At 39.5% G+C, this 27,048-nt stretch overlaps 2 protein-coding genes across 5 annotated transcripts; both read left to right on the top strand.

Moving 5' to 3' along the window:
* The first annotated feature begins 462 nt into the window (after positions 1 to 462).
* LOC149036429 (uncharacterized) lies at positions 463 to 957 on the top strand. The gene has a single exon (XM_089189969.1). The coding sequence runs from the start codon at positions 463 to 465 to the stop codon at positions 955 to 957; it is 495 nt and encodes a 164-aa protein (XP_089046095.1).
* A 7,377-nt stretch (positions 958 to 8,334) lies between these two features.
* Positions 8,335 to 10,840, top strand: LOC149036428 (uncharacterized). 4 transcript variants are annotated; one of them, XM_089189528.1, is made up of 3 exons: positions 8,335 to 8,495; positions 8,651 to 8,697; positions 9,787 to 10,840. In XM_089189528.1, the coding sequence occupies exon 3, from the start codon at positions 9,992 to 9,994 to the stop codon at positions 10,394 to 10,396; it is 405 nt and encodes a 134-aa protein (XP_089045654.1). In that variant the 5' UTR covers positions 8,335 to 8,495; positions 8,651 to 8,697; positions 9,787 to 9,991; the 3' UTR covers positions 10,397 to 10,840. The 4 variants fall into 4 exon arrangements, with proteins under 4 accessions (XP_089045654.1, XP_089045652.1, XP_089045653.1 ...); XM_089189526.1 differs by having other exon boundaries at positions 9,619 to 10,840; XM_089189527.1 differs by having other exon boundaries at positions 8,970 to 10,840.
* Positions 10,841 to 27,048: the final 16,208 nt, after the last annotated feature.

The raw sequence follows: 27,048 nt of genomic DNA, 5'->3' as shown, positions 1-27,048 counted from the left end.
CAATGCAGATTTTTGAGCCTCTTACCCACAATCCTTTCGACCCACCACAAGCCAACAACGAAGGTCATACCGTAGATATGATATCGGAGTTTTCAACTTTTATGAAACTATCTGCGCTCAACCCCTCGAAAGCACATAGGCCAGACGGTATCCCGGCATGGTTATTAAAGAAAAACGCTGATCTCTTGGCGGGTCCAGTCTCTGCGATCCTCAACTCCTCGTTCCACGAATCCCGCCTTCTGCCTTCTTGGAAAGAGGCTGACGTTGTCCCGCTGCCAAAACAAAGGCTTATCAATGACATTAACAAGCACCTCCGTCCGATTTCCCTCACGCCTATCCTGTCTAAGCTCGCTGAAGATCACATTGTTGAGAAATACGTTAAACCTGCTGTGTTACAAAAGAATCGACCCTCGACAATTTGGAACTATTCCTAAACCGTCTACTACACATGCCTTGGTCAATATGACACATAATTGGCTTGTTAACACCGACGGAAATGGTGCCACGGCAAGAGTAGTCCTACTCGATTTCCGTAAGACCTTTGACCTTATCCATCACAGTGTTCTTGTTCAAAAACTAACAACATATGATATTCCGAGTCAAGTCAAAGGTTGGATTGTTGACTTCTTGATGGACCGGAAACAAAGAGTTAAACTTGCTCAGGATTGTCACTCTGAATGGCGCTCTGTGCCATCCGGTGTCCTCCATGGAACAAAACTGGGCCCCTGGTTATTTCTTGTCATGATTAATGACTTGGACACACCAGTTGACATGTGGAAATACGTGGATGATACATCTTGTTCCGAAATAGTTACAAAGGGTAATAAGAGCAAACCCCAAGAAGTTGTGGATGACCTTTCGAGACAAGCGAGTCTCGATGGGTTCCAACTGAATGAGGCCAAGTGCAAAGAACTTCGAATTGGTTTTTCAACAGCAACCACGATTTCGAACCCCTAGTTCTAAATGGCAAACCCCTTGAATTAGTCACCAGTGCCAAATTGCTAGGCGTGACCATTAGCCATGATTTAAAGTGGAACATGCACACCTCTGAACTAATTAGAAAATGTTCCTCTCGTCTCTACTTTTTACGTCAACTCAAGAGATCTGGAGTGTCACCAAGTGAACTGGTGCAATTCTATATGACATGTATTAGGCCCGTCCTGGAATACGCAAGTCCTGTATTCCATTGTTCTCTACCAAATTACATCAGTGAAGATTTGGAACGGATCCAAAGAAGGGCATTCAGAATCATCTATCGTGACCTTTCATATAGTGTAGCACTAGAAACAGTTCGCCTACCGAAACTTCATGAGAGGAGAGAAAAGATTTCAATCGATCTGTTTGACGAGATTGTCTGTAACCCCACCCACAATCTCCATGGCCTCCTCCCCCAAAGGAAGAGTTGTAAATATGCACTGAGACGCAAAAGTGATTTTACTCTCCCCCTATGTAAAACCGAGCGTTTGAAGAACAGTTTTATTTTTAGTCATGTCTATAAGATGTAGAAAATTTTTCTTATTCTCTCTTTTGTTATCATCAGTATTTGTAAATATCCCGTAATTCAGCCTATGGCTGCAATGGTGGTTAATAAAGTATCTCTCTCTCTCTCTCTCTATTTGACTGTAGAGTGCTATGGACAATTAATGGAAGATGGCGCTATGTAAATGTATTTAATTAATTAATTAATTATTTAACGAGTTTAAACAATTTAGCTTCTTTGTGCAGTTGATCCTACCGAGCTAATCATTAATTTTGTCCAGTTGAACCAATTAACCCAGTTTGAGCATTTGAACAACATCAACCATTTCCGATAGATGGTACAATTTGTGCACTTTCACTGTTTCCGCTACTTTGTTTCTCGTAACTAGTTAAACCCATTAAGCTAGATAGTGCAGTTTGTATAAGTAGCATTTAAGCTAGTTATACATCTTGTTCAATAGAACCATTTAAGCCAGTTTGACCATTTGAATTACCTCTACCAATTAAAAAAGATTTTGCAATCTGTGCAGTTTGACTGTCTTGGTGGTATCCAGTCAAGTCGCTAACAGTTCAACTCGCCAACGCCAACTCACCGACGTGTAAAATCAAGTAAAAACGTCGGCGAGTTGGTCTTCAATCCAGTACAACTTATTAGAAGTGAAACATATAGAAAAGTAAAAGGATCTTTAGTAAGAAAACAAATTTTTTCTTCCAACAAAGTTTATGAGGATAAAGACAAGATATTTAGTAAAAAACAAGTCTTTTTATAGCCAATGACTATAGAAGCTTCAGTCACGAACGAGTTATTGTGTGACAACAACACAGTAAAGACAATATTTAAATCGGTCAGATTTTTTTATCGCCAATGACTATAGAAGCTTCAGTCACCAACGAGTTATTGTGTGACAACAACACAGTAAAGACAATATTTCAATCGGTCAGATTTTTTAAAAAAAAGAAAACTTGGCTTTCTAGACAAGATCTTCAGTAAAAACAATTTTTTTTTCATTTCAAACCAAGTTTATAAGAATGTCAAGGCGAATAAAGCAAGGTGAGCATCACCAATGACCAAAAAAGCTTTAGACGCGAACAAGTTATTGTGCGACAATCAGCGTCATTCCAGATTCACGCTTCGATAGCTCACTTTTGAGGGTGTTTAAGTTTGGTTCGTCTTAATACCGGGCTATGCCGATGAACGGCAAACATTTTCTAAGTGCTTTTGCGATACAAATACCATTAGGATCTAACCACAAGCTGACCAGAATCCAAAGAAGGGCTAATAGGCAATTGCTGAGTAAGACGTTTGGATTTTGGGAGAAATATGAGAATGGTGCATGTTTTAGTACTTGCGGAAACTAGTGAAAAAACAGCGGCTCAATTATTGAAATCGATGTCGAGATTAAACGGACCTTCAAGAGCAGAATAATTTCATGATATACAAGGCTTTCACGTGTTCATTTGATCGTTATAATATATCAAATTTTATCATAAATCAAACGTTCTCGATCATGAATAAATCATTCTTTAAGTTAAAAAAACACGCAGCTCTGTGTGGTTGCTATGGTTGTCACACCACAGGCGGCCCAAGCTCCAGCTGTGAGATGATCATCTTGCGCAATAACAGTCATGGCGGAATTATAAGAGTTTGACCGTTGAAAACCAACTTGGTAACCCTACCTCCTTTTTAAACTGAGCCTCTCCGGGGACCATACCGTCGGTTATCGTCAACCGGTAATAAATAAATTGTGACCTTGGGAGGCAAACTCCAAGATTTCCTCCTGATCTCCATTAAGTTTTATCCTGAGTAAAAGAAATAAGTATCTACAAGGGTACTTGGCAAGAAACACAAAGACGAAGTGCGAAATTTAGCGTAGCCGGCACCTAAGAATAAAGTGAATACTTACATGGCTGAGCGACTTGTTCTATTGTGACTCACATTCTCGTGCGGACGAAACGAAATAACAGTTGTCTTGTTGGCAGAATTAAAATAAGTATGTCCAGATAGAACTTAATTGAATACTGGAATAAATCCTTCCAAGGTTTTCCTCTGACTCCGAAAATAATCACACATTTGTAAACATTTCCGGAGGCGAATTCGATTGGCCGATCGAAACAATAGCCTCTTGATCGATTTCTACTGAGGGGACCCGTGGTTCTAAAACAATTTATTGACGATAACCGACGGTATGGTCCCCGGAGAGGCTCAGTTTAAAAAGGAGGTAGGGTTACCAAGTTGGTTTTCAACGGTCGTGTGTCAAGGTTGATGTGGCCGCGGGCTGTTAGAAACCTCTAAACTGGAAATTTTTGAAGCAAACTGCGGCTTAGTGTCGGTTGCACGGGGACGATTGAGTTTTTAGTGAATTGAAATGAAACTACAGTATATGTGCTTGGATTCTGCGTTGGATTTGTGGCCGCCCGGTCATTTTGAGCTTGGATTTTTCGCTTCTCGGCTCAGGCGTTCGGAAATGGAGTGTTCAGCCTTGGGCTTTTCTTATGTACGTTGAAAACCTCGAAATGAACAACTCGCTCAAATGGGCTCTTTTCATCAAAGTAAGCGGTCAGATAAAAAGCAATACGCTGTGGAAGTAAGGTGAGGTATTTTTTTTGAGAATTTGACGTATTTTTTTTATTCCTTAGAGCGGTCGTAAATATTCCCATACAAACTCTTATAATTCCGCCATGACTGTTATTGCGCAAGATGATCATCTCACAGCTGGAGCTTAGGCCGCCTGTGGTCACACGAGAACTCGTTCGCGTCTCTTTTGGTCATTGGTAATATTCACCTTGCTTTATTCGCCTTGACAACCTTACAACCTTTGTTGGAAATAAAAAGACTTTTTTCACTAAAGATATTGCTTAGAAAGCCACGTTTTATCAAATCTAAAAGAAAATCTAACCGATTGACGTGATGAGTCTTTAAGTGTTGTTGTCACAAGATAACTTGTTCACGTCTGAGGCTTTTATCGTCATTGGCAATGTTTACCTTGCTTTATTCGCAATGAGATCCTTATAAACTTTGTTGGAGGAAAAACTATGTTTTTGTACTAAAGATCTTTTACTTTTCTATATGTTTAATTTCGAATAAGCTGTACTGGATTGAAGACTAACTCGCCGACGTTTCTACTCGATTTTATGCATTGGATTTGGCATTGGGGAGTTGAACCGTGGGCGACTTGACCGTAATTCGTCTTGGCTGGTCGAATCGTTTAATGTACTTTAACCAGTTGAGAAAGATTGTGCAATTTTCCTCAGGTGACCTCAGTTTGACTGTTAAACCAGGTTAATCATTTCAGCTAGATTGTCCAGGTTGTGAATTTGAACTGATTAGGCTAGTTATCATTGTTTTCAATTGAAGCAAATAAGCCACCTTGACCATGTAAACTATTTGGACCAGTTAAGCTAAACTGTGCAGTTGATCCTATTGAGCTAACTATGCATTTTGTCCAGTTAAAGCCTCAAAGTTAGTTTGACAACATGAACCAATTAAGATGGATTGTGCAATTTGTGTAGTTCTATTATTCGCTCGATTTACATTTAACCTGTTGAACCATTTAAGCTATGTGTTGACATATGTGTTGTTGGTTAGATGCATTTTGTCCACTTGAACAGTTTAAGCTTGATTGACCATTTGAACAAGTCTAACCTGTTGACATAGGTTGTGTAAATTGTGGAGTTAAACTGTTTTCGATAGTTTGACTATTTTACCGTTTGAACTACTTAACCTAGTTGCATTTTGTCCGGTTGAGCTTTCTAAGCTAGATTGACCATCTGAACTACCTGTGTATTTAACTATCCTCGCTGGTTTGACAATGTAACCAGTTAGTCAAACTATCGAAAACAGGAAACCTGCAAGAATTGCAAAATCTCTTTCCACTGGTTAGAACTTGTCTAAATGGTTAAACTACCTAAAATTGTTCTAGGGGACAAAATCCATAACCAACGTAAAAGGTTCAACTGGACAAACTTTTCAATCAAGTTTAATTGGTTGATCTGGTTAAATAATCAAACTAGCAAAAACAGTCAAGCTGGAGAAATTTCATGATCTATCTTGAATGGTTGAAGTAGTTAATGTGGTGAAACTAGCTGAAAATATTTAACATTCTTAGTTATTAGCATTTTTAATTTCCTACTTTGTACTTCACACCTAGTATTTTTAACAAACATTCTTAGTTATTACCATTTTTAATTTCCTACTTTGTACTTCACACCTAGTATTTCTTACCTTTTTATCATTTTACCCGTTGAAGGCTGTAGCGCAAACAGCCGAAAGCTCGTATTTTTAAAAGTTTTAGCCAGAGATCGTTTTTTAAATTTTACAAAAACGAAGACATGTTTCTCGTGCTATGAGGCTGAAAACAGGGTAATTTAGCGAAAAGAAAGCACAAACGTTGCTTTGAGTACGATATAGTTGCAATCGGTGTGATTAGCTGCAAACAGGCGAAACCTTTTTCCAGCGCAAAAAAGCTGAAAACAGCGTAATTTAGCAACAAAAGTGAGTGAGATAAAGCTAAGATCTGTTAGTTACCTGCAAACAGGCCAGTTTTAGCGCAAGAAAGCTAAAAACAGCGTAACAACAGCAAACAAGCACTAAAAAGGTTTTTGGTGCGATAGAGCGAAAAAGAGCGTAATTTAGCAGCAAAAAAGCAAAAATGTTGTTGTGAGTGAGATATAATGACAATCAGCGTGATTAGCTGGAAACAGGCGAAAACTTTTTTTCAGTGCAAAAAAAGCTGAAAACGGCGAAATTTAGCAACAAACAGCAAAAACGTTCTTTTAATTGAGATATAGCTAGAATCAGCGTGATTAGCCGTAAAAAGGCCGAAAACGTTGTTTTAGTGCAAAAAGCTAAAAAAACATCGTAATTTAACAACAGTACAGTGAAAACGTTTTTTTTTAGTGAGATAAAGCTAAAATTAGTCAATTAGCTGAAAACGGGCCAAAAAACCAGTTTAGTGCAAGAAAATTAAAAGCAGCGTACCAGCAGCAAACAAGCCAAAAAAAGTTTTTGTGCGATAGAGCGTAGTTTAGCAGCAAAAAAGCAAAAATGTTGTTATGAGTAAGATATAGCTAGAATCAACATGATTAGTTGCAACCAGGCGAAAACCTTTATCCAATGCAAAAAAATGTAAAATATGTCCAGCAACTTCAGCGCTTGAGCTATCTAAACACTTCCCACGCAGCGCTTATTACGCATCATCAGACGCTTCTGTAATAGTGAAACCCGATCATGTTTTGATCCGAAAATACCATACAATGATGAAATTAGCCACTGCTCAAACCATAGTTAGTAGAGGAGACTAACTATGCTCAAACCACACAGTTAACAAGGTGAGTATTACTATTATTGAGCAAACAAATCAGACACTAGACGGGATAACAAGATCATATGACGCATCATGATTTAGCAAACGTGCAGAGATTGGTCACGCTAGCTTGTCACATACGACGGTACGTACTATGCTTTGTGCACAGTGTAAACAGACAAAGAAGCAATTTCAGCTGTCCCAATGAAAAAATGTACAACCGTACGTCTGTTTATAGATCATCAGTGTAGAAATATTGGACTCTAGGAACAATAATATATAGATATAGTCAAGCCTAATAGTGAAGCTCTTGTTAGTTATTTTACAATGAATAAAAACTGTAATAAAACTCTTCAGCACTGCCTGTAGAAGAGTTTCTTCAATGGATTTAAAGACCAGTTCGTGGGGTAAGGAGGTGGGGAAGAATTGACGAAGTCTGGAACCTGGGAACGACGTTCTTACAACTACACACATGCTAGTCAGCGGTATCTTCAGACAGCTTACGACCTTCGTCGTTGTTCTTCGTCGTTGTTCTCGAAGATAGGGAGTGTTTTCTTCTTCTTCAGATGAAGTGCATGATGTCAGCATCAGTTGAAATTATATTCTATTGAGCGCGACTTATAATTTCGGTCTGGGAAAATGAGCCAAAATTGAAAAAAAACGACAGTAAACCACTTTGCGATTAGACATTACTGGTGGATTGAGGTGTATACGTGCAGTGAGCATAGTGAGTCAGTAAAATAATACACCAGAATCGTATGGGCTTCTCTTATATCTTCTCTTGAATTTGCCAGGTATGACTGACTACCCCAGCGTTTTTCCCCAACGTTTCAACCTCCTATGTTTAGCGTAGAAAATTTTTAAAAAAAGTAATTTTCAACTCCTGTTTGAACCTGTGTAATTTTTTAAAACTTTTTCACTTTTGGCTACTCTTGTTTCATGTTCCATGTTTCATGATTGCCCACTGGCTGGAAACAAACAACGTCTTTTTGAGATTTTTTCTGTTACTTAATTCGATAACCTCCGCTGTAACTGCATGTAATGTGGGTGTCTTCAAGAAAATTTGAGCTAATACCTGGATTTCATTTTTACATCACAGAAATCAATCAAGTTTTCTCTTAAGTTTGGAATTTGAGTTTATGTTGTTATTGGCTATATTGAATGGGTTGAAAAGTTTTAGATGGTATTTTCTTATGTTTGAAAATAATCGAATTTACTGGGAGGTGGAGTTGTTGCAACATGTTAACATGAAATGCAACAAGACATTTTATTGATATGTAAAAGTTTTCATCTGACTATCTACTGGCAAGTCTTTGTATTATATTTCAACCCAACCATTTCCTCAACATATAAACACTACTACAAAGTAATTGGTCAGGGAATTGGAAAACTTATGGCATATATACCATGTTTGAAACGCCATGACCATAGTAACCTAACAGGATACAAGAGGATGTGGTGGGAATAGGCCCTCTTGTCTGTATCAATAATTTGCTATCACTCCTGTTGGCAATGTTTTGATGAGGTTGGGCTATCAAGGCGAATTACGGTCAACTCGCCGACGGACTAGGGACTTTAAGAACCGAGGACGCGGTGGGTCGGAGACGCGACCGGAAGTGATTTTTCCAATTTCGGATGAAGAGCGCATGCGCGTGGCGTTTTCTCCCGAACTCGAGAACGCGGCCTGAAGAGATTTGGCGTTGTCTGGAAAACGTGAGTTGTTTAAAGCAAAACACTATAATTAACCGTCTATCACAACTATTCTGTCAATTGGAATTTAAAATTTATTGCCTCTTCATGGGTTAGGCATCATTTTTAAAACTAAAAGGACCAAAGTTGAATGGTTTAAAACGTTTTCTTCCCTCAAGGTGAGCAAGCTCGTGGTGAAGTGAATGGCGTCTAGCAGATCTTCAAAGTAAGTCATCTAATTATCCTTGAAATATTTCCCAAAGTCTCATTTTCTTTCACAGTTAAAGGAATTTATTACTACATTCATGCGGCTGTTCTCATGCATGATACAATTTAGTTATCAGGCGTCTTATCATACTACTTGGTCTTCGTTTTGTTTTGATTAATCCAAAGAGCTCCGATGTGAAATATCAGAATAAAGCTTTATCGGTTGTTCCATCAACGGATGATCGATTTTACCTTCATAAATAATTTATCTAAGACTTTTCTGTTTATCAGTTGAGTCTCTACCAGATCCAGGCTTGATAATTCATGATGATCTGAAGTTGAATTTCCTGATATTGAGTGTGATTAAAACTCAACTAGACAGAGTCTATTAAAGCTAACTTTCAAAAATCGCCCGCTATACTGACTATAAGAGGAAACATAAGTTTAATTAGTTCTTTACCTTGACCACTGTCATAAAGCATAGCATTTCAAAAGGTAAGACTGACATTTCTGCCATTGTGTTATTTCCATTTTTTTATTTCTTTGAAATCGTTACTAACGAGCCAAGTTTTAGATAATACTCTGAACTGAAAACAAACCAAGAAAAATCAGAACTAAAAAGAGATTTTATTTGAGGTTAGATGTTGTTGCCTATCTCATATGAAGTTTTGATAATGTGAATCTTTGGTCAGGCTTTGAATGCATTATTCCACTGCTGTTAATCCTGAAAGTGTAAAGTTATGGGTGAGGTCTCCCTCACTCAGCAAGGCCGCTCTTTAGATTTGTGAGCTTTAGATGTCATTAAAGAAAAATCTCACTTTTTTGAACAAGCATAAAAGTTAGCTTTGAGATTAATAACATTTAGTTTCAATTCAAAAGAGAGGGTTTTTTTTGGAGTGAATTTTATTCTAATATTCTCTTTGTTTTTATTTTCACATAGCAATGTAATGTACTGGACTGAACAGCACAATATTATACTGTGCAGAGAAGTAGTGTTTCAAAATCCCTATGTATACAAAAAGGGGACTCCCCAGCGCAGTGAAACTTGGAAGAAAATTGTAGATGTTCTAAACAAATGTGATTCCCCACAATTTAATGTTGACCACAGAGCCATCCGGGACCACATTAATGTCTTGGTAAACAAGTACAAGAAAAAAATCAGAGCTGAAGAAAGCTGAGCATCAGGAATATCCCCAGATGAGCCAAGTGAATTAGATGACCTAATACAGCAAATTATTGCACTTGAAGAGAGTTCTCCCACAGATACATGTAGTAAGGATAAAGCTGACAAAGGTAAAGCAGAAGATGCAAGAATGAAAGCTATGGAAAGGCTTTCCCAAAGCAAAAAAAGGGTTTCAGAGGGAGCCAAAGAGGGTGAGGACAAACCAAAACGAACAAGAAGAAAAACTGGAGATGCCATGGAGTTTCTAAAGGAAAGAGCACAGAAGTCTGCAGAAATTAGAGAAAAGGAACTTGAGCTGGAAAAGGGAAGACAGGAACAACAACTTCAAGTGCAACAACAACAGGCTGATATGCTGAAGCTAATGCACCAGCAACAACTGCAAAATCAGCAACAACAGCAACAGTTCCAGCAACAACAGCAACAGTTCCAGCAGCAACAACTGCAAAATCAACAGCAACAGCAACAATTCCAGCAGCAACAAATGCTCATAATGCAGCAGGTCATGGGCGTCATGAGTAAAATGCTTAACAAGTAGACATTAAATTTTTATTTCTCAATGTTTACATGTTTAAGATTTACATTTTCACAAAATGTTGAACTCAAAGTGTTATTTGCCACCCCTTTGTTTGGATCTGCTTGTCGTAACATTCCCACAGACTGTTCAATCAGGATTTTATGCAAGATTTTATGCAAACTTAGGCATTGACAGGTGTTTTTGTTACAGTATTTTAGCTAAAGTAATCGATTAGTGGTGGTGGATCAAGGCCAAAGTAGTCAGCAGTCGTATTGCGGTAAAGACATGTTAAAGCATTCCGCAAAAGTGCACAAACAATGTACATTTTTCCTACATGACTAAGGCCAATTTTGAGATTTTTCTTGTAGTCGAGAAACTTGAAATAATTTATAAGGTCTCCAAACAACCATTCCACACTTGTGCGTACAGAACTCATAGATGCATTAAACTCTTCCATTTGTCTTGTTAACACCCCATGTCTGAAGGGGCACTGCAGATGGGTACGTAGAGGATATGCCGGATCCCCGTAGATACACATCTCTTTTCCAGCAGGAGAAAAGGCGAACTGTGCCAGGTCAACATAAAGGCCAGATGTGTCCAGCATTCTTGCATCATGCATTCGTCCCTCTGAACAAGGGCAAAAAAAATAATTTTTGAACCACAATCAGTTACACATTGGCTGGCTGACAAACTGTTACCTATGTAGACCATTGATTAGCTTAGTAAGTGAGTAGGCTGAAAAAAGCCAATTTCCTTTTAAACACAGCAAAATTTCTTTTTCGTGCAATAAAACTGAAAGCTCCATATTTTAGCAATTAAAAAGGGAAAAACGCTATCGAGGCTGTTTTCAGAAAGATAATGCTGAAAAGAGCGTCACCCCACCAAAAACTAGCAAAACCATTGTCACTTAGCCATACAAAAGAAAAAACGTCGTTTTGAGTAAAATCAAATCTGCAAACTGGAAGGATACCTTTTTCCCGTGCAATAACGCTGGAAACAACACAACTTTACGGAAAACAGACCAAAACATGTTTGTGTGAGTGCAACGTGTTTAAATAAATAAAAAGGAAAAACGCTTTTTTTTGCGATATAACACTCAAAGAACCCAATTTCGTTACCAAATAACCAAAAAATATTTTTGGTACTATGAAGCTTAAAGCAGCGTGTTTTCCAGGGAAAGACTAAATTGCTGCTTTTTGTGACACAAAGCTCGAAGCTTCCAATTTCCTTGCCAACAGACCAAAACATGTTTCACGTAAGATAATGGGTGAAAAGCGCAGTTTAGCTAGGAAAAGAAGGAAGAGCCTCTTCTCAGAAACGTAATGCCGTTCTTTTGAGCAAAATCAAGTAAAAAATCCTAGTAACTCGCTGCAAACTGGTGGCAGGGAACCTTTTTAGGGTGCAATAACACTGGAAACAGCCCACTTTTACCGCAAACAAACCAAAACATCTTTTTCGTTGCAATAACGCTGAAAACAGGGTATTTTAGCATTTAAAAAGAGAAAACGCTACTTTGCCGTGAGATAAAGCTTAAAGCAGTACAATTTAGTTGCCAACAGACCAAAACATGTTTTTGGTGCGATAAACCGTGAGAAACCTTAGTCTAGTTACAAAAGAGTCCAAAGCGTTGTTCGCAGAAAGGTAATGCTGAAAACAGTGGGAACTTAGCCGAAAACAAACGAAAAGGTTGGTTTAGTGAAATCAAGTTCTACTTAGGGTAAAAAAAACAGGAAGAAACCTTTTTTCCATGCAGTTACGCTGGAAACATGTTTCTGGTGCGATCAAGGTGAAAGCAGCGTATTTTAGAAGCCAAAAGGCGAAAACGCTTTTTTGTAAGCTTTAACTCACAATATCCCGGTTTAATTGGAAACAAATAAAAATATGTTTTCCATTCGATACAACCCAAAACAGTGTAAGTCGGAAATTCCACTCTGCAAGGCTACACCAGTAATTGCCTAGGGTTATTGTTAGGGTTAGGGTTTGGGTCAGGGTTAGAATTTAATTTGATTAGGTTTGGCTAACCCTACGTGTTTGTAGAATCTTTTTATGTGCAGATATGGAACTAGAACTGGGGACTGAACAAGAGATAAGAACTAGATTCGATGGAGGTTACGAACAGAATTCCAGAAGCCCTAGAATCCTGGAGAGGTGAAAAGAACTACAGGGGACTTCTAAGATAGGTATGGCTCGTTCCCTAGTAGTGCCAGAGGCAGGACAGACTCTTGTTCGAGTGGCCAACTTCTCCGACAAAGTTGTCACCTTACGATCAAATTGTTCCTCGAAGGAAAGGGCCCAGATAATATCATCCAAATGCGCAAGACAGTGTGTCGAGGTCAGTCCACCGAGTGTAAGAGTCTGTCCTGCCTCTGGCACTACTACGGAACGAGCCATATCTATCTTAGAAGTCCCCTGTATTTCTTTTCACCTCTCCAAGATTCTAGGGCTTCCGGAATTCTGTTCGTAACCTCCATCTAGTCTAGTTCTTATCTCTTGTTCAGTCCCCAGTTCTAGCTCCATATCTGCACATAAAAAGATTCTACAAACACGTAGAGTTAGCCAAACCTAACCAAACCAAACCCTAGCCCTAACCATAACCCTGAAGAAATATGAAGTTTTCAGTTTTATTGCACCAAAAAGAAATTTTGCTGTGTTTACCGTGAAATTGGGCTTTCTTCAGCGTTATTGCACCGGTAAATGGATTTCTTTTCCAGTTTTTTACGAATGACTTTGATTTTTACTTGAGAGCACTCAAAACAACGTTTTAGCCTGTTTTAGCTAAGTTACCCTGTTTTCATCATTATCTTTTTGAGAGCAACCATTTTCTCGGTTTTGTAGCTAAAGTACACTTTTGACGCTCTATCTACCGAAAATATGTTTTGGTTTGTTGGCAACGAAATTGGGGTGCTTTGAAATTTAGATTACAAAAAACAGCGTTGTTCGTGTGGAAAACACGCGTCAGTCAGGTTTATAGCAGGAAAAACATGTTTTCGTCTGTTTGCCGTAAAATTGTGTTTCCAGCGTTATTACAGCGGAAAAAGGTATTTTCCAGTTTGCAGCGAGTCACCCTGCGTTTCACTTGATTTTACTCAAAACAACGTTTTCACTTAATTTTGGCTAGGTTACGCTGTTTGAGAATCATCTCTCTGAGAAGAACCTTTTCCTTTGTTTTCGTAACCAAACTACACTTTTGATGCTGTATATTACCGAAAAAATGTTCAGGTTTGTTTGCAACTAAATTAGGTTGCTTTGAGCCTCATGTCACAAAAAACGGTGCTTTTCCAATTCTGTGTTAAACATACCCTGCCTTTAGCCTTATTGCAGGAAAAACATGTTTTGGTTTGTTTGCGGTAAAAATTGGCTGTTGCCAGCGTTAATACAACTAAAGAAGGTTCTTGCCAGTTTGCAGAGGTTTATACTAATTTTTACTTGATTTTACTGAAAAAAGGTTTCGTTTCTTTTCGGCTAAGTTACGCTGTTTTGAGCATTATGTTTCTGAAAACAGTGTTTTCGTTTTTTTCGTACCTAAACTGCACTTTGTGTCCCAAAAAGCAGCAATTTAGTTTTTCGCGGGAAAACACGCTGGTTTAAGTTTCATAGGACGGAAAATATGTCTTGCTTAGTCGACAACGAAGTTGGGCATCTTTGAGCTTAATATCACAAAAAAACAGCGTCTTTGCATTTTCGTTGCTAAAAGACGTTCCACTCAGCTTTATAGCACAAAAAATATGTTTTGGTTTGTTTGGCGTCAAATTGGGCTCTTTCCAGCGTTATTGCACCGGTAAATGGATGTCTTTTCCAGTTTGTAGCGAGTGACCCTGACTTTATTTGATTATCCTCGAAACATTGCTTAAGCTTGTTTTTGGCTAAGTTACACTGTCTTCAGCATTATCTTTCTTAGAACAACCTTTGCCGCGTTTCCCTACATGAAATACGTTTTTGACGCTCTTACTTCTCAAAAACATGTTCTGGTGTGTTTGCAGCGAATTAAGACTCGTTTGAGCTTTGTGTCACATAAAAAGCGTTATTTTGCGTGCATTTAAAATAAGCTGCTTTTAGCAACCATTTTCTCTGTTTTGTTACTAAACTACACTTTTGACGCTCTATGTTACCGAAAAAATGTTTTGGGTTTTTTCCAACTAAATTGGAAGTTATATCACAAAAAAAAGAAATTTCGTTTTATCGTCGCAAAATACACTGCTTCAAGCTTCACAGCACCGACAATATGTCTTGCTTTGTTAACAATAACATTGGGTTTCCTTGAGCTTTATATCGCAAAAAAAGCCTTTTTCGCTTTTATGTTGCTAAAAGACGCTGCAATTAGTTATATAGCATAAAAAGTATATTTTGGTTTGTTTGCCGTAAAATTGCGCTGTTGTCAGCGTTATTGCACCGGAAAAAGGGTTTCTGCCAGTTTGCAAGAAGTCATGCTGATTTTTATTTCATTTCGCTCATTTTCGTTTGTTTTCGGCTAAGTTCGGCTGTTTTTAGCATTATGTTTCTGAGAACAGGCTTTTCCGTGTCTTCGTACGTAAACTGTGCTTTAGACCCTTTATCTTACGGAAAACATGTTTTGTCGTGTTGGCAATGAAATCGGAAGTTTCGAGCGTTTTGTGACATAAAAACAGCGATTTCGTTTTTCGTTGCTTAATATCCTTGTTTGAGCCTCATAGTAGCGAATATACGTTTTTCTTTCTTGGCAACAAAATTGCGCTGTTTTGAGCTTATCACAAAAAAAGAGTGTTTTTCCTTTTTCGTTACTGAAACACGTTGCACTCAGCTTTATAGCACAAAAAACATGTTTTGGTTTGCTTGCTGTAATATTGGGTTGTTTTCCGTGTTATTGCACCAAAAAAAGGGTTTCTTCCAGTATGCAGCGAGCCACTCTGATTTTCACTTGATTTTTCCTCAAACAACGGTTTTGCTTTCTTTTGGCGAGGTTACCCTGTTTCAGAATCGTCTTTCTGAGGACAACCTTCTTTTCTGTTTTTGTAACCAAACTACACTTTGGACGCTCCATATTACCGAGAAAATGTTTTGATTTGTTGGCAACTGAATTAGGTTATCTTTAGCTTTATGTCACAAAAAAGAGCGTTTCTTTCTTTTTGTGTTTAAAATACGCTGCCTTTAGCTTTATTGCAGGAAAAACATGTTTTGGTTTGTTTTCCGTAAAAATTGGGCTGTTTCTTGCGATATTGGACCGGAAAAATGTTTTCTGCCAGCGTGCAGCGAGTCACTTTGATTTTTACTTGATTTCACTCAAAATAACGTTTCCGTTTATTTTCAGGCAAGTTACGCTGTTTTCAGTATTATATTTGCAAGAACAGCCTTTTCCTTTTTTTTCGTACCTAAACTGCGCGTTTAAGGAAACATAATGCTGCAAACTGGAAGAAAACCTAAAAACAACACAATTTTACGCCAAACAAACCAAAACGTTTTTCCTGCAATAATGATGAAAGTTGGTTATTTTAGACATACACATAAAAAAAAACGCTCTTTTTATGTGACAAGAAACTCAAACCAGTCCTAACTGCAAACACACAAAAACATGTTTTCGATAAATTAGTGCGTCAAACACATATTTCATGTAGGGAAACGTGGCAAAGGTTGTTCTAAGAAAGCTAACGCTGAAGACAGTGTAACTTAGCCAAAAACAGGCTAAAACGTTGTTTTGAGGGCAATCAAGTAAAAATCAGGGTCACTCGCTATAAAGTTGAAAAATCTTTTTACCGGTGCCATAACGCTGGAGAGAGCCCAATTTGACGCCAAACAAACCAAAATATATTTTCCGTCCTAAGAAACTTTTAACAGCGTGTTTTGCCGGGAAAAACTAAATCGCTGCTTTTTGTGTCATAAAGCTCGAAGCTTCCAATTTAGTTGGAACCAAACCAAAAGATGGTTTCGGTAACATAAAAGGTCAAAAACGCAGTTTTGGTACGAAAGAAAGGAAAAGCGTCTTCTCAGAAACAATGTTGAAAAGAGGGTAACCTAGCCGGAAAGAGACAAAAACGTTGTTTTGAGTAAAATCAAGTAAAAATCAACGTGACTCGTTGTAAAATGGGAGAAAACCTTTTTCCGTTCTAATGACGCTGGGAACAGCCCACTCTTACGGCAAACAGACTAAAACATGTTTTTCCTGCAATAAAGTTAAACGCAGGGTATTTTAAACACAGCAATGGAGAAACGCTGTTTTCTGTCACATAGGGCTCAAAGCAACCTAATTTAGTTGCCGACAAACCAAAACATTTTTTCGGCAATATAGAGCGTCTAATGTGTGGTTTCCTCACGAAAGAAGAGGAAAAGGTTCTTCTCAGAAGGAGAATTCTGGAATAGCGTAACTTACCCAAACACAAGCAGAAACGTTCTTTTGAATCAAGGGAAAATCAGGCTGACTCGCTGCAAACTGGAAGAAAACCTTTTTCCAGTGCAATAAACCTGGAAACCACACAACTTTACGGCAAACAGACCAAAACATTTTTTTTGGGGCAAAAAGCTTAGTACAACGTGTTTTAGCCAAAAAAAAGCTAAAATGGTGTTTTCTGCGATATAAAGCTCAAAGAAGCTGAATTTCGTTGCCAACTATCCAAAAGATATTTTCGGTGCTATGAAGCTCAAAGCAGCGTGTTTTCCAACGATAAACTAAATGGCTGCTTTTTGTGACAGAAAGCTCGAAGCTTCCAATTTAGCTGCAACAAAACGAAAACATGTTTCGGTAAGATTAAGCGTCATTAGTGCAGTTTAGGTACAAAAAAAAGGAAAAGCCTCTTTTCAGAAAGATAATGCTCAAAACAGCGTAACTTAGCCGAAAACAAACGAAAACGTTTTTCAGTAAACTAAACTAAGAATTAGGCAAACTGGCAGAAAACCTTCTTTAGGTGAAATAACGCTGGTAACAGCCCAATTTTACGGCAAAGAATCCAAAACACGTTCTTCCTGCAATAACGCTAAAGGCAGGTATTTTAAACACAGAATTGGAAAACACTGTTTTTTGTGACATGAGGCTCAAAGCAACCTAATTTAGTTGCCAACGAACCACAACATTTTTTCGGTAGTATAAAGCATCAAAAGTGTAGTTTGGTTACGAAAACAAGCGAAAAGGTTCTTCTCAGAGAGAGGATTCTGAAACAGCGTAACTTGGCCAAATTAAGTAAAAGCGTTCTTTCGAGTAAAATCAAGTGAAACGCAGGGTGACTCGCTGCAAACTCAAAGGAAACCTTTTTCCCTTGCAATAACGCTGGAAACAACACAACTTTACGGCTAACAGGCCAAAACATGTTTTTTGTGTCAGTGCAACGTGTTTTAGCAAACATGTAAAGCTCATGGAACCCAATTTCGTTGCCTATTAACCAAAACATATTTTCAGTGCTATGAAGCTTAAAGCAGTGTGTTTTCCAGCGAGAAACTAAATCGCTGATTTCTGTGACATAAAGCTCGAAGCTTTCAATTTCGTTACCAACACATGTTTTACGTAAGATAAAGTAAGGGTCAAAAGCGCAGTTTAGCTAAGAAAAAAAAGAAAAGCCTGTTCTCAGAAACATGATATTGAAACACCGTACCTTAGCCAAAAACATACAAAAAAGTTCTTTTGAGCAAAATCAAGTTAAAATCAAAGAAACTCGCTGCAGACTGGCAGACAACCTTTTTTCCGTGGCAGTAACACTGAAAACAGCCCACTTGTACCACAAAGAAACCAAAACATGTTTTTCCTGCAATAAAACTACACGCAGCGTATTTTCAACACAGAAGGGTAAAAACATTTTTTTTGTGACATAGGGCTCAAAGCAACTTGATTGAGTTGCCAACAAACCAAAGCATTCTTTTGGTAATATAGAGCGTCAAAAGTGTAGTTTGGTAACGAACAAAGAGGAAACAGAAAGATGATGGTGAAAATAGCAGAACCTAGCCAAAAACAAGCCAAAACGTTGTTTTAAGTAAAAATCACCGTGACTCGTTGCAGCCTTGCAAAACATCTTTTCTCGTTGCAATAACGCTGGAAACAACGCGATTTTACAGAAAATAAGCGAACACATGTTTTTCGTGCAAGAAAGCTGAAAGCAGCGTATTCTAGAAACCAAAAGGCGAAAACGCTTTTTTGTGAGCTTTAACTCACAATAGCCCGGTTTAATTGCAAACAAATAAAAATATGTTTTCCATTTGATAATGCTCAAAACAGCGTAAGTCGGAAATTCCACTCAGATGCTGCAAGGCTACACCAGTAATTGCTTAGGGTTATGGTTAGGGTTAGGGTTAGGGTTAGGTTTGGGTCACGGCAAGGGTTTGGTTTGATAAGGCTTGGCTAACCTTAAATGTTTGTAGAATCTTTTTATGTACTGATAGAGAGCTAGAACCGGGGACTGAACAAGAGATAAGAACTAGATTAGATGGATTTACGAACAGAATTCCGGAAGCCTCAGAATCCTTAAGGGCTGAAAAGAAGTACAGGGGACTTCTAACCTAGGTATGGCTCGTTCCCTAGTCTAGGGCTGTAGAGACTCTTGTTCGAGTGGCCAATTTCTCCGACAAAGTTGTCACCCTAACATCATATCTCCCTTTTGCTGAATACCATACCGTCAGCGATGTAAGTGGCAGTGCTGCTCCTACAAAAATTGGCGGTAGTCCATGAGCACCTAACCATCGATACTGCTCAGTTATAGACAGAAATATTGGGGATGGTAACCAGGAAAGTACAGAAAGAGAGCATAGAAGGGCAAAAGTTATCCAGCGAAGTTCAGATGGGCTTTCAGAGGAGCAGCACTGATAGAGGAATATGAGGGCATATTTGCAATTAACAATTGTGATTTAAGATAATGAGATCTTATGGAACATGAAATTAACACTCCTATCAGGCAGCTTCCACGTCGCATACCCCTGCACTAGAGGGATATCATAGATGAACAGCTTAAGGAGTCGGTAGGGAATGGTAGAGTTGAAGAGTCACAGAGCCCCTGGAACAGTCCTGTTGTTTTGGTAAGGAGACATGATAGAAGTTACCGTATGTGCATTGATTCCCGCAAACTGAATTTGTGTACATAGAAAGATGCCATACCGTTACCGAGAACCGATGATGTCTTGGAAGCGCTGGGTGGTGGCCAATGGTTCTCCTTTCTGGATTTGGTGTCTGGGTATCGGCAAATACAAGAAAAAGAAGAGGACAGACCCAAAACAGCATTCTCGACCCATCGTGGACAATTCCAATGGAGGGTTATGCCTTTCAGACTCACGAATGGGCCAGCTACTTTTACCAGATTAATGAATCTAGCCCTCAGTGAACTGACTTCGACACACTGTTTTGCGTATTTGGATGATATTATTATCTTGGCCCCTTCCTTCGAGGAACATCTGCATCGCCTACGGTTATTGTTTGACAGGATACGAACTACTGCCCTTAAGCTGAAGCCAACTTAGTGTTAGTTTCTAAAGAGAGAAGTTTCGTTCCCAGGGTATGTTGCCTCTTCAGATGGCATCAAAATTGACCCTGACAAGGTCGAGACTGTCATAACGTGACAAAACCCAGTAGACATCAAAGAGCTCCAAAGCTTCATTGCTCTTGCAATTACTATAAGTGGTTTATTTGTGGATTCTCGATCGTCGCAGAACCACTCTACGAATTGTCGAGGAAGGGTGTTTCTTTCCAGTGGTAGATGCCATATCCTGATTTTAGTCCCCATGCAGGATTATTCGTACTTGACACAGATGCAGGCCAACCCCTGGGCATTGGCACTGTTTTATCTCGATTGCAACCCAATGACACTGAGTGTGTGATAGGTTACGGGAGTCTTTCTTTGAATGAGCAGGAAAAGAACTATTGCGGGACTCGATTAGAGATGCTAGCTCTGATAAACTATATGGACCATCTTCGCTATTAATTGTTAGGACAAAAATTGCGCCTGAGGACTGATAATCACTCATTAGTCTGCCTTATGTCTTTTAAAGAGCCTCAAGGGCAAGTCACCCGTTGGCTAGGGCGCTTACAGTATGATTCTGAGATACAACGTCGCCCAGGGAGGTTACACAACAATGCAGACGCCTTGTCTAGAAGGCCCAGACGACAACATGGGAATTGTCCATCGTGTACTCCAACAAGATTATCCCAAGTTACGGCTGTTCCTAGGGACCTTCCGGTCGGTGAAACCCCAACTGAAGTGAGAAATTGGTTGTCGTCAGAAGTGCTTGCAGAGGCCCAAAGGGATGATCCAGATATCAGCGTGGTACCTTGTCGTTTGTTGAAATAGTGGAGGAAACCAGATTTTGAGGAACTTCACGTCAATGCGCTATGCTGCTCGTGCTGTCTGGGCCCAGTTTGAACTGTTGTTGCTACAAAAGGGGGTTCTCTATATAAAGTCAGCTGCCCACACTACTCAAGCTAAACTGAGGATGGTTGTACCGAAACAGTTAAAGGAGAAGGACCTTGTCGAAGTTCATGATGGCGTTCCTTGGATGAATGAAGAGTCTAATGAAGATATAAGCTAGATTCCGAAAGCCTGGCACGACCAAAGAGGTGCATTGTTACTGCGATCGACGTCTGACATGTACCAAGTGTAAGCCAAGGGCAAAACCCAGAGCACCACTGTGGTCATTTATCTCTGGCAACCCCATGCAACGCATCCATATTCACATTGTTGCTCCCTTGCCACGGTCTAGGAGAGGAAACCGCTATATTTTAACAGTGTACAGTTTTACTAACAGGGCTGAGGTGTTTGCAATGTCCAAGCAGCGTGCTAGCACCTCTGCAAAGGTGCTTGTAAGGAACTGGATCTGCAGATTTGGTGTGCCTGACAGCATTCATAGCGATAACAGCCGTAATTTCGAGTCTAAAACATTCTCGGAAATGTGTCCGCTGCTAAGTATTGACAAAACGCGTAAGTATTACCAAAACGCGCACCAGTGCGTATAACCCTGAGGGCAACAGCCAAGTAGAAAACCTGCACAAAACCTTAAGAAGGATGTTAAAAGCAAGAGTTGAAGATAATCCAGCTACATGGGATGAGCACCTTGATTTCTGCCTGATGGCCTATCGCAGTACTGTTCATTCCTCTACGGGGCACAATCCTTTCGAGCTCATGTTCGGTAGAGAGATGAGGATACCTTTGGATGTAATGGTTGGCGGTGCCGAAGACAATGAGTGTTCCTACACTGATTTCGTTGCTGTAGAACTGCGCAAGTTGCACAATACTTAACTGCTTGAGGTAGCTCAAATGGTGAAACGAGCTACACGTTTTCAACCGCACAATGAAGATGAATTGGTTCCAACAGCTCAAATTGTCTAACTGGCTTAATCTATTCGACTGGACAAAAACATCAAACCAGCGAAGACCGTTAATCTGACAGCAAAAAAATGCAAAATCTTTCTCGATTCGTCGAAGGAGTTCAACTTGTCAAATTTGCTCAAGTGGTCTAACTGCACAGGATGCATAAAGCTTTATAGGTTCAATCTAGAAATCTCCACAATGTAGCTAAATTTGTCGAAGTGGCTGAAATGGTCCAAGTAGCTGAATTGGTTCCACTGGTTTGGTGGTCAAACTAGTGAACAAAGTTGCAGAATCTATCGTAATTCGTTGAGGTCGTTCAAATTGTGAAAGTAACTCATAATTCTTGAAATTGCACGGAAACTGCACAATCTAGCTGAATTGTTTCAAGTAGTTAAAATTGTCAAAGTAGCCTCATCGATTCAACTGATTGAAAGGTCAAACAAGCAAAGAGTCAAACTGCACAAACTGCTCATTCTATATCAATTGGTTGAAGAAGTTCAAATGGTCAAACTGACTAATACGGGCTAATCACACATAATCATTGAAAAGTCAAACTAGTGTGGACAATCACTCCAAAAATAGCGCAACCTATCTTAACTGGTTCAGGTGGTTGAAATGGTCAAACTAGTTTAACTTGCTCAACTGCACAAACCGCAGGATTTAACTGAATTTTTTCATGACAAATCAGCTTAATTGCTTCGACTGTTGAAATAGTCAAAGTAGCGGAAATAGTTAAACTGCGCAAATTGCACTCTCTATCTCGACTAGCTGAAGTAGGTGAAATGCTCGAACTAGCTTAAATGCTTCAACTGCACAATATGCACACTTAGCTTAACAGTTTGAACTGCAGAAACAGCACAATCTATCATACATGGATGGAATGGTTAAATAGTCCAACTAGGGAAGACTGGAAAAAAAAAACATCAACGAGTTAGAACTGTAAAAGTTAGAAATGCAAGGAAGGCTGAATTGAGAAGAAAAGGAAAGACAAGAAAGGATGGAAGAAAAGGACAGAGAAGAAAGGATGGAAGACAAAGACAGACAAGAAAGGATGGAAGAAAAGGACAGACAGGAAAGGTGAAATTTGGTATCACCGAGTATCTTAAGTTGGTATTTCCATTTCAGGAAGCAGATACTGATAAGTGTTTCTTGCATTTTGAGAAAGTAGCCGGCAATCTTAAGTGCCCACGGATTACTGGGTAATTCAACTACAGAGTGTACTAGTCGGTAAAGCAAGAAACATTTAAACACAGTTAAGTTTAGAGCAAGCTGCAAATTATGACAGTGCTAAGGATATTATTTTAAAGGGTTCTGAAATAGTTCCCGAGGCCCAGAGACCGTGAGAAAGTCAGTAGTCAGACTTATGTAGAATTTGCAAGAAGTAAGGAACAGTTATTTGATCGTTGGTGTCAATCGCAGAGTATAGATAAGAGTCAGGATAGGTTAATGACAGCTAGTTTCAATAGAGGAGTCTAAGAGGTGCATTCACAGTGATGTCCGAACGTTCGTCAATGAGCAAAAAGCACCAACATTAGAGGAAGATGCACGACTAGCAGATGAGCTTTGGTTGAGGCACAAAGTGAACTTTATGGAAAAACCCCATCAGCTTCACACTTCACCCGCTAGAGTTCTGCCTCCTTCGGTACCACGATGGTTTGCAAAACCAGAGAAGTCGGCAGAATGACGGATGAAATCCAAAGCAGAATCCTGCTAACAATTATGGGAATCGTTTCAGCTCCTCATGGTCAAGACAGAACAAGTTTGATCGAGGTAAGCCCATCAAGCCGCCGACATGTTACTTTTCCAGAAAAGCTGGTCAGCTGATTTCTAGAAGCCCGGAAAAGTGGAGAGTGGCGCCTAAGCGTGATGGTTTTCTCGTTAAGACATTTCAACGTCAATGAGAAAAAAGCACAAACATTAGAGGAAGGTGCACGACTAGCAGATGGCCTTTGCTTGAGGCACAAAGTGAACTTCATGGAAAAACCCCATGAGCTTCACACTTCACCCGCTAGAGTTTTGCCTCCTTCGGTACCACGATGGCTTGCAAAACCAGAGAAGTGGGCAGAATGACGGAGGACATCCAAAGCAGAATCCTGCTAACAATTATGCGAAGCGTTTCAGCTCCTCATGGTCAAGACAGAACAAGTTTGATGGAGATAAGCCCATCAAGCCGCCGACATGTTACTATTCCAGAAAAGCTGGTCAGCTGATTTCTAGCTGCCCGGAAAAGTGGAGAGTGGCGCCTAAGCGTGATGGTTTTCTCGCTAAGACATTGTCTTTAACTGCTGTTGGTGAAGATACACCCCCCTCCCCAAGTTCTAAGAGAGAAGACTCAGGCAAGTGCTTTGAGTGAAGTCAGTGGCCCCTGCAAATCTGTCATTGTTTTCTTTCAGCCCTTCATCCACGATGGTTCGGTGTCATTGTCAACTGATACGTCCAACTCCATACCAATCAAGATTTTGACAGGCACTGAAGCCTCACAGTCTCTATTGCTGAGTGAGCCTTTGGTGTTTTCTGAGAAGTCGTCCACTTGTGCGAGTGTTCTAATAAGAGGAATCAGTTCCAAGTATACCCCGGTGCCATCGTATACAGTATACACCAGTATACACCAGTAGTTGTCAATACTATTGTCACCGACAAGCGTGGTTAAGAAAAGTCTCCAGAGCCAGTAGAGAGGAGAATTCTCCGTCTGTACCCATAATGTGTCGTGACGCGAGCCATAAATAAGAAGTTAGAAACCAGAGACAAAAGAGGTAACGTTAGCTGACACCGCCATAAGCCAGGTCCTTACGGGTGAGCAACCGAATCCCTCTTTCTCTCGGCCAGTATAAGTACTTTCTGAGAAACGTTTAATGGAACAGGTCGAAAAGATGTCAACTTCTCAACTCATTGCAGAACAACACGAAGACCCGGAAGTCTCACCAATATTTTCAAGAAGTGTTAGTGAAAGCGAAGTATCTCAGAACCCCACCTGTTACTTTACGAAGAATGGAGTGCTAATGAAAATGTGGAGACCACCCGATGTTCCCACAGAAGAGGAGTGGGCTGTCCAGTACCAGATTGTTGTCCCAAAGACCTACAGACCGGACGTTTTAAGCACAGCGGATGAGACCCCCTTGCCTGGCCATCTGGGTGTCAACAAAACCTGCCAGAGGTTCTTAGACCATTTCTACTTGCTTAGTCTAAGAAAAGTTGTGGCGCAATACTGCAAGTCGTTTCACACTTGTTAGATGGCTGAGAAACCGAATCAGATCGTTCCAAAAGTGTCGTTACAGCCACTACCAGCCCTTCAAGAGCCATCCAGCAGAAGAATCATTGTTGATTGTTTAGAGCCACTACCTAAGAAGAGGTCTGGACACCAGTATTTGATGACCATCATGTGTGCATCCAGTAGATTTCCTGAAGCCGTGCCTTTGAGAAATATCAGTGCAAAGGTCATAGTCAGAGCTTTAACCAAGCTCTCTACACCGGTAGGTCTCCTAAGTTCTATCCAGTCTGACCAAGATTCTAATGTTGTGTGGCATATTTCAACACGTCATGCACGAGCTTGGAGTCACACAGTATATGTCAACCGCATGTCACCTTCAAAGTCAAAGAGCTCTCGAAAGATGGCACCAAGCACTGAAGAACACGATGAGGATCTACTGTTTCGAAACGGGGGAAGATTAGGACGAGGGTAGCCATCTACGACTGTCTGCTGCAGCTGAGTCAGTACAGGAGTCTCTAGGATTCAGTCCATTCGAGCTTGTATTTGAGGACACTGTGAGAGGACCTCTTCAACTGCTTAAAAAGAAGTTATTATCTAGCAGCCCTGAGTCTATGAATCTCTTGCAGTATGATTCAGATTTTTGCGGTAAGCGTTTTAGAGCTTGTGAGTTAGCTAAAGCTAATCTTAATTCTCTCGAGATGTCTTTGAAAGAGAAGTGTGATGTAGATTCTGTAGATCGTGACTTCAAGTCAGGAGAAAAGGCTCTTGCATTGTTGCCAGTGCCTAGAAACAAACTTAATTGTAGATTTCTTGGTCCTTATGTCACTGAAAAGAAGCTAAATGACCTCAAGAGCTAATGTCAACATGCATCAGACAAACAGCAGCGAGCCGCTCAAATTTGTTTTCTCTCCTACTTTCAAATTTTTAGGCCAATATGTTCTGATACTTGTGGTGTTTTTTTTTGTGAAAATATGTATTAGTTGTGAGAAATGAGTTTTTTGGTTCGATCGCTCAAATATGCAAATTTTTACCCTGAATATTACCCGGGTTGTGTGACCTTATGTAACGAGTTTGCTGGACCTCGGTATTTCTGTCAGCATAATCCTCTGTTGTATCATTTGAAAGTAATCCCCGGTCACTATTGAAGCTGGCAAAGAATTATTTCTTCTTTGGTAAATAATTTTGTCCGACATACTTTTTCTATGTCGAAAAGTAGCATCAAAACAGAGACAGTTTTAACAATGACTGACACGACAGAACCTACTGAGCTTCTAGCTTTTAAAAGATAAAAGGATGGTTATAAAGTTACTGTAAAAATTTCAATGTGTATTTCTGTTGTTCTATCATATCAGCCATTTGCTAATGTTTTCCGTGAAGTTCGTTTACTCAAATGGCCGGTTACAATCAAGAATTTTGCTCTCGCCTTATAGCTAATGGTTTTGCTTTTTCTTTTGGACAACACAAGTCTGTTGAAAGGGCTCTAGCTTTTGGGGTCTCGGCTTATTGGTCAAGAAATACAGTATATTCGTCTCTTCACCGCAGTGCCCATATATGATTTTCATACATCCACAATCATTATTCCATCTTAATTGGTTGACCTATTTTAATTGGTCAGACTAGCTTAAATGGTTCGACTGGACAATATCCACAACTACTTCAATAGGTTGAATTGCACAAACTGTACAATCTAGCTTTAATGGATCAACTGGTTAAATAGTCAAACTTGGGAAGACATTTGAGCGAAAAAAAGAGAAGAGTCTATCCTAGTTGGACAAGGTAGTTCTAATGGTCAAACTAGCTCCAATTATTCCACTGCACAACCTGCATAATTTAGCTAAATGGGTTCAAGAAGATAAAATATTGAAACTAACTTACTTGGTTTTACTGGTCAAATATCCAAAACCAGTGAAGACAGTTAAAGTGCAAATATTACACAATCTCTTTCCACTGGACAAAGTAGTTTATATGCTCTAGCCAACTGGACAATATGCACAACAGGTTTAATATGGTGAATTGCATAAACTGCACGATCTAGCTTTGATGGATCGAATGGTTAAAAAGTTAAACTAGGAAAAACAGTCAAACGGAAAAAAGGCACAATCTATCTCCCGTGGTCTAACTGGCTTCAATTATTGAATTGTACAACCCGCACAATCTAGCTGAATTGACTCAAGTACTTTAAATAGTCAAACTAACTTAATTGGCTCAACTGGTTAAAT

Source organism: Pocillopora damicornis, chromosome 12 (assembly GCF_964200805.1).
Source record: "Pocillopora damicornis chromosome 12, jaPocDami1.2, whole genome shotgun sequence".
NCBI lineage: Eukaryota > Metazoa > Cnidaria > Anthozoa > Scleractinia > Pocilloporidae > Pocillopora > Pocillopora damicornis.
This window is presented reverse-complemented; position numbering and strand designations above follow the sequence as displayed.

Bases quoted from the DNA above. Each gene is read 5' to 3' on its own strand.
- LOC149036429 (XM_089189969.1), top strand. From the start codon at position 463: ATGACACATAATTGGCTTGTTAACACCGACGGAAATGGTGCCACGGCA.
- LOC149036428 (XM_089189528.1), top strand. From the start codon at position 9,992: ATGAAAGCTATGGAAAGGCTTTCCCAAAGCAAAAAAAGGGTTTCAGAG.